A 22453-nucleotide genomic window follows, 5' to 3' on the forward strand; every position below is an offset into this window, starting at 1 on the left:
GAAAGAACAGCTTCAAATACAACTACAACGTTTTCATGCTAATTATGTATAAAGACTGTCTATGTTGTTCATAGTATTTTAACCCTCAATGTTTAGTGTTTTTTCTTTTATAATGTCACCTGAAGAAGGCTGTTACAGGCCGAAACTAGTAGTGTGTTTATATTAAAACCTTTTTAATTAAATCTCGGTTCTAGTCATTCAATTTTTTCATAAAACTATGTATGTTAACCGAGTCAATGATCATTCTGTCATATATATATATATATATATATATATATATATATATATATATATATCAAGTAAAGTATTAGTATATTTCAAAGGAAAATGAAAATGTTTTGCAGTAGAGATCAGAATTTCAACAAGTTGACAATATGCTTAAATATTTAATATATATATTTAATTTAATATATATATATATATTAAAACCTTTTTAATTAAATCTCGGTTCTAGTCACATATATATATACAGTATATATATATATATATATATATATATATATGCTGTAGGCGAGGCCATATATATATATGCTGTAGGCGAGGCCATATATATATATATATATATATATATATATATATATATATATATATATGGCCTCGCCTACTCCCGTATATACGGGAATAAAAAGGCGTTAGCTGATTTTTTTTTTTATATGTATAGGTTTTCGCAGTCTCAAAGAGTTTAAGAAACACCCTTCTTGAATGCTAGGTGGCATCCCGCTAAGAAACCAACCAGACTCTTTTTTTTTTTTCCATGTTGGTGGTGTGAGTGATGATGTGCGTTTATTTTGGTTTTGTACTGTTGAAGGTATGTTTTTAAATTATGTGTTTTGTGACATTTGTGCAGGAGTTCTAATATTTTGGTAGGTTCGATTTCGTCATGAGAGACGGCACTGCTATTTTATTTTAATATTCAAACATTTTGAACTGCATATCAAATGTGGTTGAAAGGCAACAGTAACGGTGAAGGCATGCTCATGTTTAGAGCGTTTGTTCTAAGAATAATGAACTCCTTTTCAATTAATGCTCCCTACTAAATGATCGGTACTATTATACATGGTAATTTATTTGGCAAATAGCATCATAAATCGCGATCTTTCATCCTAACTTTATAATTATAAGTTTTCTCATTCCCTCCTATGGACTGGACAGGACAGGAGTTCAATGTAATGTGTAGAAAGTGGAAGACGAGTATAAATGGTCGGTGGGTTATGTAGCATAGAACGCCCTCCATGATGAGTCCCTGGACTGGAGGTGTCATGTAAAATTAGAAGATTTTTAACAAGAAGGAAGAAGGAGAAACGTAGCCTTTTTTGTAAACTGCATCAGTGTCTGGTTAGCATAAGAGTGATGAAAGAATTTTTAAAAGAAAAATCTTTTTTGTTGAGTGAGTGGAATGGACCAATTATCAAAATGTCTACCAAATGTCTTATGGAAGACTAATTTGGTTAATAAATGCTTCAAGGATCTCTTGATTTTACACTTTTTTATTTTTATTTTCTAGGAATGCAAGAACTAGTTTTTGCAGATGGTATATGCTCATCCTGATTGCATCACTTTCAATTCTATATTTTGTGTATGTGTTTGTTTTTAGGCATTAGTGAATTTCATTGTATGGTGTAGGAGCATCACCTTACTGTTTCAGAATTTGAAAGAGGACTATGGTTGGTTTTTATAGCAGGGTTTCCAGATTATCTAACCTTAATGCACTATTTAAGAGTGTCAACAGGATTTATTCAAAATGTAAAGGCTCATAATTATTTAGGAGTAATGATTACAGAAGGTGGAACAACAGTTATGGAAATAAAATTAAGAATAGCCAAGGCAAAAGAAGCATTCTGGAATAATAATTTACTAATGACCCTCTGGATTAAATAAACACACATATTATAAGAATAATAAAATCTTATGTATGGTCCACATTGAATTATGGATTGAGATGTGGACATATACAAAACTGATAATCAAGAAATTGCAGACCTTTGAGATGTGCTATAGGAGGGCACTGAAGATTCCTTGGAACCAGTAAAAAACTAACAAGGAAGTATTGAAGTTAATGGGAATCAAAAGAGCACTCATGGAAGACCTTATAAAGAGAAAGTGCAAGTTTGCAGGACACATATTAAGAGGATCAGCAGGGAAAACATTTCTAGAAATACTGACGGAAAAATTAGATGGAAGAAGATCTCCTGGTAGACCAAGAACTTCGTGAGTTGATGATGCAAAGAAATGGATGGGTAACGAGCTATTATGAGATCAAAAGAATGGCAGTACCTTCTCCAAATTGGACAAGCTACTTAAGAAGAAGCACTATAACTTTGCAGTCTTGTGGTGCAGAAGGGGAAAGTATTATCAAATGAAAAATTAATGTAATGAGAAAGAATTGATGTTTGCAGCTGTAAAGATTGTTTGTTTCTGCAATGATTTTTTAATTTTATTTTTAATTTTGTTGAATGTTTAACTCTTGCAAGAGTTAGATGTTCAACAAAATGTTTGACTCAAGCCCTATATACTGTATATGATAAGGCTTTGATACATCCACATCTTTGGCCTAATCAAAGCCTTATACAACGGAACAAGAATCTCCCTACTTCTACACATCAGTGTCCAGTAGCCTTTGTGTTGTCTTCACAATTTTGGCGATGTGTCCCCTAAATTTTAGATCCTTATCCACTATTACCCCCAGATCTCTTATTTCCTCTACCTCCAACAATATATTCTCACCAAGCATAAATTCTGCATCCCATTTTCCAAATTTTAAAACCTTACATTTTGCAACATTGAACTCGCATCCCCATTTCCGTGCCCAATCACTCAATCTATTCAAGTCTTCCTGTAAGGCCACAACATCTTCACTACACTTCATGGTTCGTCACAACTTTGCATCATCTGCAAACAACTGAATATCTCCATCCAAATCTTCACCTATATCATTAATATATAAGTTAAACAGTAATGGACCTAAAACAGACCCCTGAGGCACTCCACCGACTTTCCTTTTCCTGGATATCGCTCCCCCATATACAACTTGTTGATACCTATCAGGTAGCCAGTCTCCAATCCAATGCACCAATCTAATATTGAACCCCATCTGCTCTAGTTTGACTGTCAACCTATCATGAGGTACTCTATCAAAAGCCTTTGCGAAATCCAAGTATATTACTGTGTATCCTTTTCCTTTGTCCAAGGAAGCAGTCACTCTATTGTAATAAGAAAGTAGATTACTAAAACATGACCTCCCTTTAGCAAATCCATGTTGTCCATCAAAGATAATACCATTGTTATCAACTCAACTTTGGATCCTAGTTCTCACAAGCTTCTCCAACAACTTAACCAACACCTGACACACAGATAGGCCTATAGTTTGATGCTTGAGTTCGATCATCTCCTTTATGAAGTGGCACAATCTTTCCCTCCTTCCACTCCTTAGGAACTTGACCATGTGCAAGACTCATATTAAAAAAATATGTCAAGGCAGGTGTCAACTCCCTGGCACATTCTTTCAGAATACGTGGTGATATATTATCAAGTCCCACAGCCTTATTAACATCTAGTTTATTCAACTCCCCATACACCTCTTGCTCACCTGCAGTCAGTCTCTCCTCCCCATCATCAATTGCTCTCAATCCCTCCATGACATCACATTCACAAGATTGAAAGATCTTTATGAACTGCTCATTAAGTATCTCCACCACACATTCTGCATCAGCTGTCTTTATACCATTTTCTCCAATCAATGTCATCCTTCCCTAATCATTCTTTCTTTTGCTGGCTACATATCGAAAGAATTTATATGATTCACTGTTGGAAACAGAAAGGACCTCAAATGTAACAGCTATATGTCTGTGACCATTTTTTGAAATTTGAAAATACACAAAATGAGTGCACAAAACATTTTCTCCCTTTAGGATTGTGGTAAAATTTTTGAAATTTCCCCACATAAAAATCATAAAATTCATTTTATAAGAGGCAATCTATTGCTATTGTTATGAAACATATATAAGAAATCTGACTTATCATGGGAAGTCTCTGTGCTATTATTATTATTTTTAAATTGGTAAGGGTTGAGAATAAATTGATAATACTTGCAGCCTAAAGAGATTTTGAATTTATCAGATAAAAAAAATGTATAGTTATAAAAATTATAATACATATATTACATCAGGGCTGTCCAAATCAGCCCATGTATGATTTTGTGCAGCCCACCTGTGAGTTTTGATTTTCACGAGTGAAAAGATAAAATAACAATTTGAATCAAATGTGTATTAGATATTTTAATTCTATCACTAATCGATAATCTCTATGTTGATAATTTTATTTGGTGTTTTTACATCACTATATACCCACATATTTTTCAAATATTAGATGTGTCAAAGAAGCGTTCTTACACTGTTTGGTTCCAGTGCTCCGGGTGCTCACAGGGAACGTGAGCACGTGATTAGTGCACAATTAATGTTGTTCATCTGTTCATCTTTCTAGGTTGTGTCGTTGCTGCTCACCAAATTACTAGATATGCATTGTGATGCGGCCCTCAGATAAATTTTTTTTTCTAATGTGACCCTCGGATTACCTAAGTTTGGATACCCCTGTATTAAATTACTAATCCATAATTTAGTGCATAGGGTATTGGAGCATTGCCCTTGACATCTTACCCTTACACTTTATTATTTTTTTTTGAATGGCTGTAGTCACTTAAATTATTGTAGCACAGAAGGCTCATGACTACTGTGCAGAACATATACATACGAGGTAGTACCTGATAGCTGTGAGAGTGGTGTTGAAAGTGAGAATGAAGGTAAACATACAGAACGATTGAATGAATCATCGGAGAATAAAAATGATGACATTGACGTAATGAGTGAGATCACTTTATTACGCAGAGCGATACATAGGGCAAATCGGCAGCTGGAGCATTGGCAAAAATGTGTACGAAGCGTACCGACTAATAATCGGCAAAAGTATGATAGAAAAAATAAGGGCATGATAGTGAGTGTAAACAAAATGAAAGTGCGCGTGTTGTATGGAGATTCCTTTATAGGTGTGTTAGTTGAGAGTTTAACAAAATCATACCAACCCGGTGCGAACGTTAAGAATGTAAGCGAGTCAATTAGAATGCAAAAGCAGCGGGTGAAAGAATTGATAGTGGTGGCTGGTACAAATGATTTGAAAGGAAACGAAAAGGCTATGAGTGAGGATGTGAAGGAATTGCTTGAGGTAGCAAAAGAGAAGAGTGAGAGAGTTAGGTTGTTGAGTCTGTTGCCACGCTATGACAGTGAAGAGTATAAAAGGAGGACCATAATTGCTAATGACTTTATGCGTGAATTATGCAGTATGTGAGTGGTGTGGAATTTGTGGATGTATGGAATGAGTTCGATGGGCGAAAGGATTTATATAAAATGGATGGTTTACATTTGAATGGATTTGGTGTACGGAGACTTGAAAAGGTGTTGTCGAATGTAGTGGAAGTGAATGTGCAGAACCAGGGTGTTATTTATTTATGTATATATAAACTAGTGTTATTAAGGGGGGGGGGGAAGTAGATATGCAGACTGTAGGGAGACAGTTGAGTGTGTGAATGTGTGTAATATACCCAAGCGAGTAGGAAAGACCATGAATCAGGATGGGATAGTTAGTATAAGGCATCAAAATAGGGATGGGACAAATCGGCTTCTGCAATTCATGTATACAAATACCAGAAGTATTAGGAACAAGGTGGAAGAATTTTTGGCCTTGGTTGGCACTTCCAGACCACAGGTTATTGGCATTAGTGAAACATGGCTGACAGAAGATGACACAGCTAGTGGGATTGAATGTGAGGGGTATGGTGTGTTTAGGAGTGACGGGGGGGGGGAGGAGTGTTATTAATGTTAGCTGATGAGCTACAGCCAAGAAGAATAGAAGTGGAACTGCAGGATAGAGAAAAGAGCACATTTGAGGCTATTTGGTGTGAGATTGAAACTAGCAGAACTAAATATACAGTTGGGTGCTGCTATAGACTAGGTGATGGAATCGATGGTGGAGATAGTATGCATAAGCAAATAGAAGAAATGAGTGGGAGGGTAATTATTATGGGAGATTTCAACTTTGGTAACATTGATTGGAAGGAGGAGAGGACACATGGGAGGAAGGAATTGGATTTTATGCGGTTATTATGGGACTACTATCTGTGACAGCATGTAATGGAAAATACTAGGGGTCAGAGAGTACTTGACCTGGTAATTGCATCTGAGAATTTGGCTGTACGGGAGGTTGACTTGGGAGGTGGCTAAAGGTGTGGAATTTATAATTAAGACAGGGTACATGTGGAATTATCAGGCTGGTGAGTACGACAAGCTTAGGAGATTGATTGGTTTGGTGCCATGTCATGTACAACTGCAAGGGCTAGAAGTTGATAGTGCAACGCATGGGAGGCGGTTAAGAAGTGTTTGCATGAAGCAATGGCTGACTGTATGCCTAGAGTCTGAATAATAAATCAAGTAGGGATTAAATGGATGAATAACACCATTAAGCTTGAGCTGCAAAAAATGAAACAACTATGGAGGGAATTTATGGAGAAAGATGACCGACAGGCACATGAACGGTATAAAGTGCAGGCCAGAAGGGTAACAAGTGTGGTAAGAAAAGCAAAAAAGGATTACAAAAGAACATTGGCCATGCAGGCTAAAGAGAATCCGAAACAGTGTTTTCGCTATGTTGTAAGTAAAAGGAAAAATGTATATGGTAGAATGATTTTAAAGAATGCCGATGGTAGGGAGGTAACCAAATCAGTTGATATAGTTGAATTACTGAGCGAGCACTTTGCACGAATATATCTTCCAGGTGGTGACATTGCAGAAATGAATGAACCAATAGATTATATGGGAATTGTGGTGAATGAAGTGGAGGTGAGTAGTCTATTGCAAAACTTTAATGTCAATACATCTGTGGGATTGGATGGTATACCAGCTCGTGTCGTACGTGAAGCAGCTAAAGAATTGTCAGTACCCTTGACCATTTTGTTTAATTTGAGTCTTGGGTCTGGGTTAGTCCCGAAGGGTTGGAAAGAGGGGAAAATAGTTCCACTGCATAAAGGAGGTTCCAAGACTGCTGTTGTAAATTACCAACCGATTAGCATATCAGGAATCATTTTCAAGGTCTTGGAGAAATTAGTCAAGAGAAGAATACAGATTGGATAGATGAAAATTGAAAATGGGATATTGTATGGGGGACAACATGGTTTTGTGAAGGGTAGATCATGCCTCAGTAACTTGCTCACGTTTTATAACACAGTGACAGCTGAACTGGATAAGGGTAATGGGTTTACAGTGATTCTACTGGACCTAGCCAAGGCCTTTGACATGATACCACATGGAACTCTAATCAGTAAAGTGGAGCAGATGGGGATGGATATAGGGTTGGTGAGATGGATAGGAGGGTGGTTGGTGGAGAGATACCAGACACGAAATTAGTGAGGGATAGAGTTGAACAGACGAGGCTAATGTTATCTGTGAGAGTCAATATGGATTTGTTAAGGGCTCTTGCTTTAGTAATGCGATTGCCTTTTATAATAAAGTGACAAGAGCAGTTCATGAGGGAAAGGCATATACAGGTAACCCTCGTATAATGTGGTACTTATACAACACGATTTCGATATAACGTGGTCTACAAATTGTACTAATTCTTGTTCAACTTGGTACTTATGCAACGTGGTTTCGATATAACATGGTGTACAAACTGTAGTAACCCTTTATCTTTTCATATATTTTTCACCATGCGACTTAAAAATTAAATTTTATCTTTGTTAAATTTGTGTCTACCTGTATCGCTCATGTAGTTATAAGCAGCGAATTTATATGAAGGGAAATACTCTTTAGCACACATTTACATTTGTGTGTGTGTAGCATTAATTGTTTATCGTATACCTTTTATTATTGTGCATGTAGCGAATTTATATTAGTGGAAATACTCTTTAGCACACATGTATGTCAGTTATTTACCATATCAAGTATTTATTATTGAAATTTGCCTTTGAAAACGAAGAGTTTTTCTGCCAGGAAAGCACATTAAAAATCATAAGTGTACTAATCTCAAGCTGAGCACTTTATTTTCTGGTGAGTTACATAATTAATATGTAAACGCTTTTTTTTTTAATGTCAAAAATTTATTTTTATAGTAATGGTCACTAAAACTGCAACAAAAGTGAAAAAATCAACATTGAAAAGAAAATTCATTTCTCTCGAAGAAAAAATTAAAATCTTGGATCGGTTGGAAAATGGAGAAAAACCAGGAGTTGTTGCAAGGACTTGGAATTTAAATGAATCAACAATCCGAACACTCGAACAAAATGAACATAAAATCCGAGAAAGTGTTTGTTGCTGGGTCAACGGTAAGTGCAAAGCACTTTGCTCGTGTACACTATATTCTAATGGCAAAAAATGGAGAAATCTAATGATTTGGATAGAAGATTGCACTCAAAAGAAAATTCCTTTGGAAGGAAATCTTATTAAACAAAAAGCTCTCAGAGTTTATAAACATTTAAAAGAACTTGATCAAGATTCTTCAGAAGAAAGCTCTCATCTTGGATTTTGTGCCAGTAAGGGTCAGTTCGAAAACTTTAAAAAGCGGTTTTCTTTGCATAATCTTAAAATCCAGGTTGAATCGACATCAACAGACGTCGAAGATGCCTGGAAATACCCAGGAGAACTTTTAAAAATCATTGAAGAAGTTGGTTATAGTGTAGACAGGTGTTCAATGCGGATGAATCTGGGTTATATTGGGGAAAAATGCCAAAACGCACCTATATTTAGAAAAATGAAAGATCAGCTTCTGGATTCAAAGTTTTCAAAGATAGAATTAATTTTCTATTTTGTAGTAATGTATCAGGTGATTACATGACAAAACGAATGTTTATTAACCAATCCTCATGCTATAAAAGAGCTCAACAAGTCCATCCTACCTGTTTATTGGCGAGACAACAAAAAGGCATGGGTTATAGCTAGCATGTAGATAGTTACACAAAGAAAAAGAATATCGACTTCAAAATTGTACTAATTTTAGATAATGCACCTGGCCACCTAATTTCACTTATTCAACCACTCGACCAAGGAATAATATCAACATTTAAGTCATATTATATTTGTTGAACATTCCAATTAATTTTGGAAAAAAATGGAATCTAATCCAAACATGACACTGTCTCAAGCATGGAAAGAGTTTTCAATATTGAATTGTGTGAAAATTATTTCTCTGTCCATTAAGGAATTACACCCCTCTACACTGAATGCTTGCTGGAGAAAAGAATAAGGGATGTACAAATTTGTCACCAACACACGAAATCATTGCTTTATATGTAAAATTTTCCAACTGTTATACAATCAGAATAGTTACCACTTTAAAAACTAGAATGTTTGTAAAAGAAAAGCAAATTTTCCAATGTGTAATAATAAACATTCATCCCACTAAACAGATTGATTACCCTATTATCGGAATGGGTTTTGCCTTCTTCTGCCATGCGCAGAAGTGTCGAGGGTTCTCTCATCTGTGGTCGAACTATAGTCTATGTGGGGTCTAATCAAGGCCTTATACCAGTGATTCTCAACCACTGTGCCACGGCACTTTGGTGTGCCGCGAGATTTTTTATGCCGCCACTGCGAATACCCATACATAAGCGGTGTCAGACAAGTGGTTCAATCAGTTCTACCTTCCTAGCGGGGACTGGCTGAACCAGTGTGCGTGGCTATTATAGTTCTGGCTAACAAAGCTACATATTAGTTTAGTCTACTAGTCGCCCGTTTAATGTTTGCATACGGATAGTTACAACTTATATATTTGTTTTCATACGTGCAATACCACATACAAAATTGTTGTATTGTACGTACATTTTAATTAAGTCTGACTACAATATTGTGTAGTCAGACTTAATTTAAACGGATTCAAAGGCAATATACAATGTCATTTTTAATAATTTTTTGACAAAATTATTTTTTAGTTTCAATGAACCTCCTAAAATGGATAAATGGATAAAAACAAGAAAGCTTAACGACGATAATGATGATGCTAGCGATTATGCTAACGAGCTATAAAAGGATTTGTAGCACATGTAAGAGAACATAATGCAGATATATTAGTTACCCATTGTTTTTTGCATCGGAAAACACTCATTACAAAACAATTACCATCAGAATTAAAAGTAGTGCTGGAACAATGTGTTAAAACGATTAATTATATAAAATCGAGACCATTAAAAAATCTCCTGTTTAGTCAATTATGCCAGGCTATGGAGTCTAAATACGAATAATTGTTACTACGCATGGAAGTCAGGTGGTTATCCAGAGGGAAAGTTTTGTCTCGCGTGCTTGAATTAAAAAACGAGATAAAGATATTTTTTTGAACAAGTTAATAATGATTTTATTGGTTTGTTGGATGACAAAATATGGTGTGCTAAGCTGGCTTACTTATCTGATATTTTTGTTATTTTTAATAACATAAATACGAGTTTGCAAGGACCGAAAGAAAATATTTTAAACTTAACCGATAAATTGTTGGGATTTCAAAAAAAAATTACTTTATGGAAGAATAAAGCACAAGAAGGTAGTTTAGAAAAGTTTGAGTCAGTTCCAAAAGATTGTTATAAAATAATTCATAAAATAGTTATTGATCATTTGACAATACTAGAGCAAAAAATTGTTCATTACTTTCCAAATTTAGAAATAAAAAAATTTGATTGGATTCGGAATCCATTTGTGATAAACGACACATCGGTGTATGAACTAACTTTGAAAGAAGAACTGATTTCTGTGTGTAATAACAGATTTAATTTCAGAACATTCAGAAGAATCAATTAATTCGTTCTGGATTAATCTTAGATACGATTATCCAACAATATCACAAAAAGCTTTAAGTGTGTTATTACAATTTTCCACATCTTATTTATGCGAATTCGGATTTTCGGCTCTTTGACCGATATAAAAACGAAAAAAAGATCCATACTTTTAAATCTAGATCACAAAATGAGAGTAGCATTATCATTTATACGCCCAAATATAAATGAAGTTATCAAAAAAAAACATGCTTAAATTTCGCATTAAATGTAATTTATCATTAAATAAACATTTTTGTTTACTTTGTAATGCAATTTCATTTTATATTTTATTGCAAATTATTATTGTATGCTATTTTTACAAACTATATTATAGGTACATGAATTAATTAACCAAGTAAAATTCTTTTAAATTTATCTTATTGTTAGTGTGCCGCCAAATTTTAAAATTATTAAAAGTCTACCGTGACGAAAAAAAGGTTGAGAATCACTGCAATGAAACCAGAATCTCCTTACTTGTACAAGTCGGTGTCCTCCACATCATTGCCAGAGGTTGTTGTGTTGTCCTCACAATTTTGGTAATAGGTCCTCTAAATTTCAGATCCTTATCCACCATCACCTTAAGGTCTCTTATTTCTTCCACCTCCAACAGTATATTCCTGCCAAGAGTAAATTCTGCATCCCATCTTTGTTTGCTTAATGTTAAAACTTACATTTTTGCAACATTGAACTTGGATCCTCACTCTTCTGCCTATTCACTCATTCTATTCAAGTCTTTTTTGCAAGGTCACAACATCGCCTCTACTCCTCATGGTCCTTCCCAACTTTGCATCACATGCAAACAATTGTATATCCCCATTCAAATCTTCCCCAATATCATTAACATACACGTTAAACAGCAATAGTCCTAAAACAAACTCCTGAGGCACACCGATGGTGACTTTCCTCTTCTGGGGTATTGCTTCCCCATCCACAACTGGTTGATGCCTATTAAACCGCCAATCTCCAATCGAGTGTACTAGTCTGATATCCAACCCCATGCGTTCTAGTTTGAGTATTAACTTATCATGCATTAATCTATCAAAAGCCTTTTCATTGTCTAAGTATTCTACTTTGAAAGAATTATGATTATTATATTATGAAAGAATTAAACCGGGAATCAGGAATAGAAAAAATTAAAAAATCTAAACATAAATGGATAGAACACGTTGAAAGAATGAAAACAGAAAGCTGATTTAATAATGCTGTATTTGATATCCACTTGATTTTTATAATTTTGCATCGCCAAAGTGAAGCCTTTTGGCTCTTTATTTTAATAATACTTTTACACACCGATCAAGAATTTGTTTACAAAAAAATACACCTTTCCGATGTTTCAAGTTCCTTAGTACTGAGAGTTTTTGCTCTCAAGGTTTCTGCCTGGTCTCTGACGAAAATCAACCAGTTTGAAACAGCTGTCACGTCAGTGAAACTTTATCAAAATGGACCAATGGGAAGTGAATATATGGATGCTGTCATAGCGTGCATGTCTTCTATAAGATCCGGCTAGGGCAACTCATAAATACTGGCAAGTGTATTCCCGTAAGCTCTCTGGTCAAATTTCATACAAAACTTAACTTTTATAGTTTCTATATTTGGCTTTGAAATAATGCTGGATTTAATATCCACTTGATTTTTATAATTAGTCTCTATATATAACTAGTCCAGTCATGAGGTTACTTTACACACAAATTGTTTGCTTACACTTGGATAAAGGATGAAAACAAGAATATAATTTCTTGGCATGTTTAATTTATGCTGTAACCAACTGAAAAAAACGTTCAACATCTATCTCTAATCCAGAGGATTTGCTAAAGGGAAGAGTCATGTTTTAGTAATCTACTTAATTATTACAATAAAGTGACAGCAACATGAGATGTGGGTATACAATAGAATACTTCATCATCATGCTTTTCAATGATTTAGGCCTAGAGTGGCCTGTTCTGGCCTTAGAAATCATCGTTGAATCTCTTTAGAGGACATCCTGGTTTTCTTAGTACTCAGAGTTTTTGCTTTCAGTACTAAAGAACTTGAAACATTAAAGAGGTGTATTTTTTTGTAAGCGAACTCTCGGTCGGTGTGTAAAAGTATTACTAAAATAAAGAGCCAAAAGGCTTCACTTCGGCGATGCAAAATTATAAAAATCAAGTGGATATTAAATCGAGCATTATTTCAAAGCCGAAATTTTGGCTTTGAAATAATACCTTATACCATTTCCACCAGTCAATGTCATCCTACCATAATCATTCTTATTTGTACTGGTTATATATCAAAAGAACTCCCTTGGATTTTTTTTTTTTTTTTTTAATTCATTAGCTAACTGCTGCTCATGTTTAACTTTGGCTACCCTTATCAGCCAAGTCACTTCCTTGCCTGTTCTTTGTATTCCTCATAGAATTGATTATTATCACTCCTATTATGTTGCCTCCATACTGCCTTTTTCCCCCATTTGACACCTACCTAATTTAACCCTATGACCTTTAGAATATATTTATACATTGTTTCTACTAGATAGTTCTTGAATATCACCCAAGCAGCATTGATCTTCTTTCCGGCCTACTCTTCATTCCATGCTACAGCTCCAAACTGTCTCCTGAGCTTCTCATAATCACCAGCCTTGTAATTCCACATATATACCCTTTCCTCACAGAAGTTCTCACATGGCTGGCAGCCATTCAGGTAATCACTTCATGGTCACTCTCACCAACTGGAAGGAGATTTGTCACCTCATTTATAATAACACGTGCACTCTGTTACATACTGCCTGAGGTAGTTGCCCTTCAAAAACTCAAACTCAATTTCTTTACTTTCAGTTGTTATCTTGTCATCCCAATCTATATTCCTGTATGATTGCCCATTTATAAATGTATAAGCACTAATGTGCTTATACGTTTCCTGCTCACTACCTTCCACTTTACCAGCTCTATTGCAACATCCAGTGAAGTATTTCATTCTATTCACTTCTATCTCACACCATATACCTCAAAACCATTACCACTATTTCATCCTTGCATCTCTACCTTGTATGAACATAACTCTTTCTCTGTCATCAATAGCAACCCCCTGCCCTTTTTTTTTACCTTCCTTACGCTGTGTTTCTCTGTCCACCTGAAGTCTCCCTGTTTGTCTGGCAAACTTGTTCTCTCATTCTCTACACTCATGCTACCCACTTCTTCATTCATAAGCACCACTTCAGTTTCTCCTTCAATCTCCCACTCTTTCATATCACTTCTTGCTTGCTCATATTCATTCTGCACTCATTACTTTCCCATCCATCAGCAACCTCTCCAAATGACTCGCATCAAATCATTCAGATGCAGTCCATCACTCTTATACAGTTCAATACTGCTATATACTGCTAACATATCATTTATAATTCTTGCTCTTTGCTTTATCTCATCACTATCATACCTGGGCAATACACTTGACTACCTTTCCTATCACTCTTATCTTTCTCAACAACCTCTTGATATTCAGTCTTACATTCCTCTGGTTACCACTCAAGTCATTTGTCCCTGCTACCACTACCAACACCTTTGCTCGCTTAGTCCTCATATCCAACACTTCAATCACTGTATTCATTTTACCTCCAGGAAAACAAATCTTGTACATCTTCTTATTTACCACATTCATATGTAGATTGCTATGCATATGGTGATACACCATTAATTATATTATAAACTATGAATGGATAAAGTCAGTTGATATGGAGCGCAGTCTCTGTTTACAAGTAGACAATTTGTGAAGATGATTCATGTACTTTGCTAACATTTGGGGAAGAATTAAAACAAGAATATATTTTAATGAATAACTAACTCTTATTTAGAAGTATTGGTCAAGTGTTGATAAACTATTTAATAACCAACTAGTTTCGCCGGCTATTGCTGTCGGCATCTTCAGGGTACAAATAAGGGGCAAAGTAAATTGCAAGCTAGATGTTAACTGACAAATTCTAATTCAATAACAAAATAGTACTGAGCACGAAACAATACATGTGTCGCGGATACATGATTTACTTGTTGAGAAACACATTGTCTTTGTGGTATGTCAGAGAAGAGAATCTTGTTGACGAGTCTTCTAGGGTAACCATTTAAGGATAGGTCGTTGGATATTGTAGTCAATTCTTCTTATAGATCATTTTGGTCCATAGTAAACTGTATAGCTCTTTCCTTAAGCATATGAATAATGCTTAGTTTTTGGGAGATGTGGTGTGATGAGCTGAAGTGTAGATAACGTCCAGTATTTGTAGGTTTTCTATAAACAGCTAAGTTGACACTCTTATTTTCTTGTTTCTTTATTATGATGTCCAGGAATGGGAGTTGTTTGGACTTTTCAATTTCTAGTGTGAATTTGATAGTATGGTGGAACGAATTGATTTTGTTTAGGTAACCCAATAGCTCTTCCTTTTTGTGGTTCCATATGATAAAGATGTCATCTACATATCTAAACCATGCTGTAGGTTTTGGGTTAATCTGAGATAAGATTTTAGTTTCAAGATCTTCCATAAGAACCATTAAAAATAACTTTATAAAATGTTTCAAATCGATAACTAAATTATTTCATCCGTGAGTGATTTTTTAAATAGTTAGCCATAAAAAATGTATATATCGAAAATTTTTAAAATCTGTAACATTTATTTTTAAGATGTATATAGGCACACTAATCGAATTTGGGTATCGAAAAAAAATGGCGCATTTATCGAAAACGCACTAATCAGGAGCGCATTAATCGAGGGATTGCTGTACAATTTTCGATATCTGTCCAGCAGCCACCCTCTTATGTGGTATTCTGTCAGATGCCTTTGCAAAATCCAGCAGAATCACTGTAGAGCCATTTCCTTTATCCAATTCTGCTGTTACTCTATTTATAAAAAGATAGTAAATACTAAGACATGACCAACCCTTCACAAAGCCATGTTGCCCCTCATATGAGGTCTGGCTATTAAATCACAAGACTGGTTGCAAAAGTGTGGTTTATTACAATTGTACAACTTAATTGTTATTCCGTGTTATCTGCTTCAGTAGCACTGCCTTTTTCTCCTTTACCTTATCCACTGAAAATGGGTGTCCTTCAATGCGGATTTCAACTTTTGAAAAAGGTAAAAGTCGCATGCAGCTGAGTCCGGTGAGTAAGGTGGATGGTCCAACACTGGGATCTTCTTATCAGTCAGATACTGCTTTACAGACAGTGCACTGCGGGGAGAATCCAAGCATTCTTCCACAGATCGGGTCTCCTCCTCTTCTTCCTCGCTCGTTTTCTCAGCTTGGCCAGAACCTCAAGGTAATAATGCTAGTTAACTGTCTGACCCTCTAGTATCCATTCAACCATTACCACGGCATTGATATAAAAAAAAGATCAGCATTGTCATAACTTCAGTTATGACTTATTCATTCTTTCTTTTTTCATTCTTGGTGATGTGGGAGTTTTCCAGTGCATCGATTGTCTCTTTGTTTCTAGATCATATTGGAAAATCTATGTCTCATCACATGTGATGATCTTCTCCTGCAAGTCCAGCTCTGCTCTCAGCCGTTCCATGATGTCAGTGCAAATTTGTTTCCGGACATCTTTCTGCTCCTGACAAGTCTTTGGGAACCATTTTGGCGCAGACTTTGTTCATGTTCAAATGCTCCTTCAAAATATGTCGTACAATCTCCTTATCAATGTGCATTATGTTTGCTATCATCGAAATGCTTAATTGGCGATCGTTGCAGACAATTTCATTAATTTTCACAATGTTTTGTTCGGTTGCTGCCATGACAGGGCAACCCAGTCGTTCGTCATCTTCAACATTTTTTCGATCTTCAGCAAAGCATTTGTGCCAGTCAGATATTCACACACGTGACATTACATTATCACCATAAATTAAATATACCAAGAAATTATATGCTTGGTTTAATCCTTTATCCAAGTGTAAGCAAACCAAGTTTGCGCCTGAAGTATTTTCAGGACTGGGGCGAGTCGTGGTAAAAATGGTATGACTTCACATCACTTGCCTTAGTATCCCATAATGCAAAGCACATCTCCTTGCAGACATCTATAATGCAATTCATTATGGCAAGGGTCACTACCCAGACTGGTTTCGACCTTTATTGAGGTCTTCAGTGGGAGCCATACCCAGAGGTGATACTAAGGTTGAAGGAGATGTACTTTGCATTATGGGGTACTTCCAACAACCTTTCTCTAATCCAGAGTAATTTAATAATAAGGTGTGACACCTGTTGGCAACTGCTATATGAAAATATGACTTCTGCATTACTTCAACCTTAGTATCACTTCTGGGTCTGGCTCCCACTGAAGAGACCTCAATAAAGGTCGAAACTGGTATGGGTAGTGACCCTTCCCATAATGCATAGCATTATACATGTCTGCAAGGTGATGTGCTCTGCATATTACTAAGGCAAGTGATGTGAAGTCATACCCTTTACCAGGAGTTGCCCCAGTCCTGAAAATACTTCAGGCGCAAACTTTGTTTGCTTACACTTGGATAAAGGATTAAACCAAGTATATAATTTCTTGGTATCTTTAATTTATAGTATAACCAAGTGAAAAAACTTCTAACAACATTATCACTGTACACCTCCTGCAACAGTTTCAAACACTTGATCGGTCATTTCTTCAATTTCCTTCAATCACAAGGAATTTGAGATTAATGTGCTGTTAGAGTTTAATGTTAGACATTATTCCTGCAAAGCGACTTCACACGTGTTTCTTTTATAACTGCCTACAGACTATGAGCAACAGCGAACAATGTCTATCTCACCTGCTTCTGAAACCTTTAAGGTCATTCACGGCGCAAGCACATCTCACTGCTACGAGTACACGATTCATAATTCACCTTGTCTCATTATTTAATAGCCACACCTCATACAGTATTTTATTTTTATCCACCCATTCTTGAATTCTCTTTTTGACCAATTTTTCCAGTACTTTTACCACCTCAACTGAGATACTGATTGGTCTATAATTTGCTACTGCAATCCTGAAACCTCTCTTATGCAAGGGAATTATTTTGCTATCTTTCCACTCCCTTGGAACTCTACTAGACCTGAGACTTAGAGGCATTGTCAGTTCCCTTGCACATACCCAAATTGATCTGCCATCTGATCCCACAGCTGTATTTACATTGAGATTCTGCAATATCCTGAGCACATCCATTTCATCTACCTCTATTCCCACATTAATGTTTGTCACATATGTTAAAGCAGTAACCTCACTAGGATGATATACCCTTGCAAAGTAGTCACTCAGTAACTCGACTATTTTATCTGCTTCTGTTATTTTGTGATCACTCATTAAGGTTAATTTTCCATAGTCATTCTTACTTGCAATGTAACGAAAGAACTCTTTGGTATTTCCTTTGACCTGCTCTGCTAGATTCTTTTCATAATGTAATTTTGCATTCCTTGCCATGCTTGATCACCTTTCCTACCTGAGCCTTGTACTGTTGATGAGTTTGTTGTGAAGAGAGACGGCTCAGATGTACCGCCATCTCGTGGTCCCTAACCCTAACACGATATATTTAATGTCTGAAATAATGTGGGTTCTACGGTCAATTTTCTTGAGTTTACAGGACGAAAAACCCGAGTTTTTCGTCCTGTAAACGGGCAAGCAGGTTTTTCCGGGAGGAAAAACCTGCTTGCCCGTGCCAGAGATCGACTAACTCAGGAACCGGTCGAAAAAAGGCTTAGAAAAGTTTCCTCTAGTCGCCGACTAGACTCGAAACCAAGTCTTCCTTCGTGCGGCCAAGCGTGGTGGTGTGTAAACGCCACATCCACTGAGCTACACAGGCTCTAGTAAAATAATAACATTTGCAATATGCTTAATGTTTAAAACTACCTTTACTGTTTAAACTGTAAATCTTTCCATGGTTTGGTGTGCAAAAACTTGATTATAATTTGACCTGCTGGATATTTATGTATGTTTCACCAATTTCCAACTTTCATAAGAAGAAAATAAAACTTTTCTTCATGTAATGGCAGTTGGATTTGGACTGATAAAATAAAGCTGTATATTAGAGTATAACTAATAAAAATTTAAATATGGAATTTAAATAAATTAAAAAAAAATGTAGAACCGTCTACAGTTTAAAATGTTAATTCACTCGCAAAGTCTGTAATAACAGTGCCTTTCCTTTCTCTCTCCACAAATTTAAATTCTTAAGTGGTCAGTAAAGTTATTAAAAATAATTTTTATAATAATAATAATAATTGATTTTTTAGCATATAAAATTGTCATTTTATCTTAGGATCATTATCTGAAATCAAGACTATCCTCTTAATAGTTTATTCAAAAGATTTCAAATGGTAAGTAATGTTTATAAGTACATTTATTAGAAGTACTAGTCAATGTACTGCATGTACCAAGTGATACATGTATTGCACTGCACATGTAAGGTTTGAATTCCATTGTTATTTTGTGAGGAAGATGGAGAACAAAAGACCATTCTTGAAAATTTTGCAAAGGTCTGGTGAGCAAGATTGTAGGCAGTAAATTTTTTGTATCTAGAGATAGAAAAAGAGAGGATAATAATGTACACGTGAATGAATTTCACGTGTTTGTTCCAGGCAGTCAGTGCATGCATGCACTTCCTGTGGGAACTTGCTTTACCATATGTATGTCACTTCTGCATTAGGCAGGTGCCTTTTCACAAAATTTATGCAGCATGTTAGTTGCAGCTTTTTTAGTAGCATTTTGTTTGTAAAATTAGCATTTGTGAACTGTCTTAATGATATCAAAAATCTCATATGGAATTCAAACATTAAATAACGTTATATATGTATATTCGTCTTTATTTGCTTTATGTACATTGTTTGCTTTTTTGCACCCAATCACTATATTATAAACAGTTATTACCAAGTATTTTTTGCAACTGAATATTCAAAAGAGGATATTAAGACAAATGTATTTAGGTGGATACTATTGAATTAAAAATACCAAAAAAATTATATTCTTGCTTAATTCTTTATCAAAGTTTGTGGAAGAAGTTTCTTCATGACTAGGCTGCTTGTATATAGAAGCTGATGACTTCACATCAATTGCCTTAGTATAAATGTGTAGTCATTAGCTTTTGTATACAAGTAGCCTAGTCATGAAGAAACAGAAAATGCAAATTTTTGTTTGCTTGCACTTGGGTAAAGGATTAAACAAGAATATAATTACTTGGCATTTTTAATTTGATTTATAACCAAGTGAAACACTTTCTACAAGTTGGATACTATGTTTGGTGCTGCAATAAATCTGTTTTGCTTGCATGCATACAGTACACATAGTGTTTGTGGGAGGGAATGTTTTTTATTATGAAATATTATTCCAGTTGTTTCTAACTCTAATTATGCTAACTCTAGCTAATTCTAACTCTAATTATGCTATTGCCTCCGTAGCACAATTGGAAGAATGACAGTACGTTGCGCCCTTTGATTAGAAAAGGCCTAAGTTCAATTCTCATCATGACGGGAGGAATCTTTATATGGACTTTTTCAATTGAAGGTGAGCTAGCCGATCTCATATGGAGGTAGCAGGGTTTTTTCTCCCGGAAACTTGGGTTTTTCATCCCGCATAGACAAATTGGCCCTTTAGAACACACACAATTTACAGACAAAAATACTAGCTGTGGTGGTTGCGGGCAGTGGATGGCGTTGATGTAGGTGATTAGTAGTGGAGGTTCGGTGTAGTAGTGGAGATGGAGTGTTGTATAGTAGGTGTCCTCCTGCGATGAGTCTTCGGACTCCTTGGAGGTGTCATGAATAATAATAATAATAATTCTTGCTAAATGTGCTCCATGGACTGTAAATGCTTCTATATTGTATTTAATGATACAATAAAACTGCTCATTTTTTATGCTTCTGCAGTATGGTGTCTATTAAAGATGGAATGTTTTTCACATTATAGGAATATTTTCATTCCAGTCTTCATATCTATTATACTGGACAACAAAATTTTAGTAATTTCTTATAGATTTCAAGGTGCTGAACATGAATATGACAATGAAAATGCAAAAGTGGCTAAGGTTTGTGAGAGATCTGCAATAGTTCCTTATATAATAGAGTAGTACATACTTCGGGGGTGCTTAAGGGTCAAAGCTGTATTACTAAGAGGAGACCTCCACATAGCCTTTAAAGAAATGCGGAGAACTGACCAACCCTTCTGACCTAATGTCCAATCCTCACCTACTTGTAGTGCACCCTGTTGGGTATCGACTTGGATACTGAACGAACGAGGATGGGCTGGCAATTTGGGATTTAGCTGACCAAATTTTATTCTTATTGGTTAAACCAAAATAAAAAACAATGGTACAACATTGACAAAATTTCATGCCGGCTGGGGCGTCGCCTGGTTAAACAAGGCCCGCATTATTTTCGCCAGGGAACCAAGGCAAACAGCGAAAAGTCGGCTACTGGAACAAATCTGAAAACGCAACTCAACATCACCAGAGTTAAAGATCGGTACTATCAACATAAGAAGCCTGAATGGCAAAGAAATGGAGCTAGCTGAGGAATTAGATAAGTACCAGATCGACATAATAGGGGTGACTTAAACAAAAAAGACAAACTGCTGAGATCTTTCTGAGCAATAAATACAAAATGTTATATTCAGGCAATGACAATCAAGAAAAAGGAGTAGCCATAGTATTCAACACAAAATACGAGGCTAATCTTCTTGAATGGCAGGCAGTCTCAAGTAGAGTAATGTGGGCAAATATGAGAATGGGGAACTGGACAGTGAGACTTATTTGTGCCTATTTTTCCCACAGAAGGTTCTACTAAGGTAGAAGTGGAGGAATTTTTTGAGGCTTTAGAAAAAGCAACTGACACAATGAAAAAGGAAAAGTTGGTCCTTGTTGGGGATCTAAATAGCAGAGTAGGAAATGATTGTGAGACATACAAAAATATTTTGGGAAAATTTGGAGAGAAGAGCAAAGCTAATAATAATGGCAAATATCTGTTGGATTTCTGCTCAGGACATGGACTGGTTATTACTAACACCATGTTCCAACATAAAAATGTGCACAAATTCACATGGAGAGAAGAGGCTAGGAATAAGAAAAGTCTCATTGACTATGTTATTGTTGATAGTGATGTTTTCTCCCTGGTGCAGGACACCAGAGTGTACAGAGGATTTGAAATTGGAAGTGATCACTATTTAGTCTTGAGCAGGATAAAATTGATATTGAAAAGAATAACATGTAAGAAAGTTTTAAAGCGAATAAAAGTTGAACAGCTCTTAGATGTGAACTGTAGACTAAAATACGCAAAGAATATTGAAGAATAAGGAAAGAGTTTGAGAACAGGAACCAAACCGTGGAGATTCAGTGGCAAACCTTGAAGAAAACCCCGATTGATTCAGCCAGAGAGGCATGTGGTGAGGTTGTCTGCCAGGATAGAAAAATCAGAACTCCATGGCAGACACAGGAAGTTAAAGAGGCAGTGAAGGAAAAGAAGAAAGCATATCAAAAGTTCCTGGCAAATAAGTCAGCTTGTGCTCTTAGAGAATATAGAGACAAATGCAAGAATGCTAAACACTGTGTAAAACTAGCTAAACAAAAGTCATGAGAGGACTTTGGCAAGAATGTAGAAAATAAATATCAAGAAGGTGGCAAAATATTCTGGAGGTTGTTAA

At 35.7% G+C, this 22453-nt stretch overlaps 1 protein-coding gene across 2 annotated transcripts in view; it reads left to right on the forward strand.

Annotated features, from left to right (window-relative positions):
* Positions 1–742: 742 nt before the first annotated feature.
* LOC150102867 (mitochondrial import inner membrane translocase subunit TIM14) overlaps positions 743–22453 on the forward strand; it is a 136933-nt gene continuing 115222 nt past the window's right edge. Inside the window, exons 1-2 of one of the 2 annotated variants that reach the window (XM_090397635.1) lie at positions 743–863; positions 19083–19140. In XM_090397635.1, the coding sequence (XP_090253761.1) occupies positions 19138–19140 (3 nt within the window). In that variant the 5' untranslated portion in view covers positions 743–863; positions 19083–19137. The remainder of the gene's footprint in view (positions 864–19082; positions 19141–22453) is intronic. The other variant, XM_090397634.1, reaches the window with a different exon arrangement.

This window comes from Typopeltis vanoorti, chromosome 9 (genome assembly GCF_054136105.1).
Source record: "Typopeltis vanoorti isolate ZY-2024b chromosome 9, IOZ_Tvanoo_1.0, whole genome shotgun sequence".
Classification (NCBI taxonomy): Eukaryota; Metazoa; Arthropoda; class Arachnida; order Uropygi; family Thelyphonidae; genus Typopeltis; species Typopeltis vanoorti.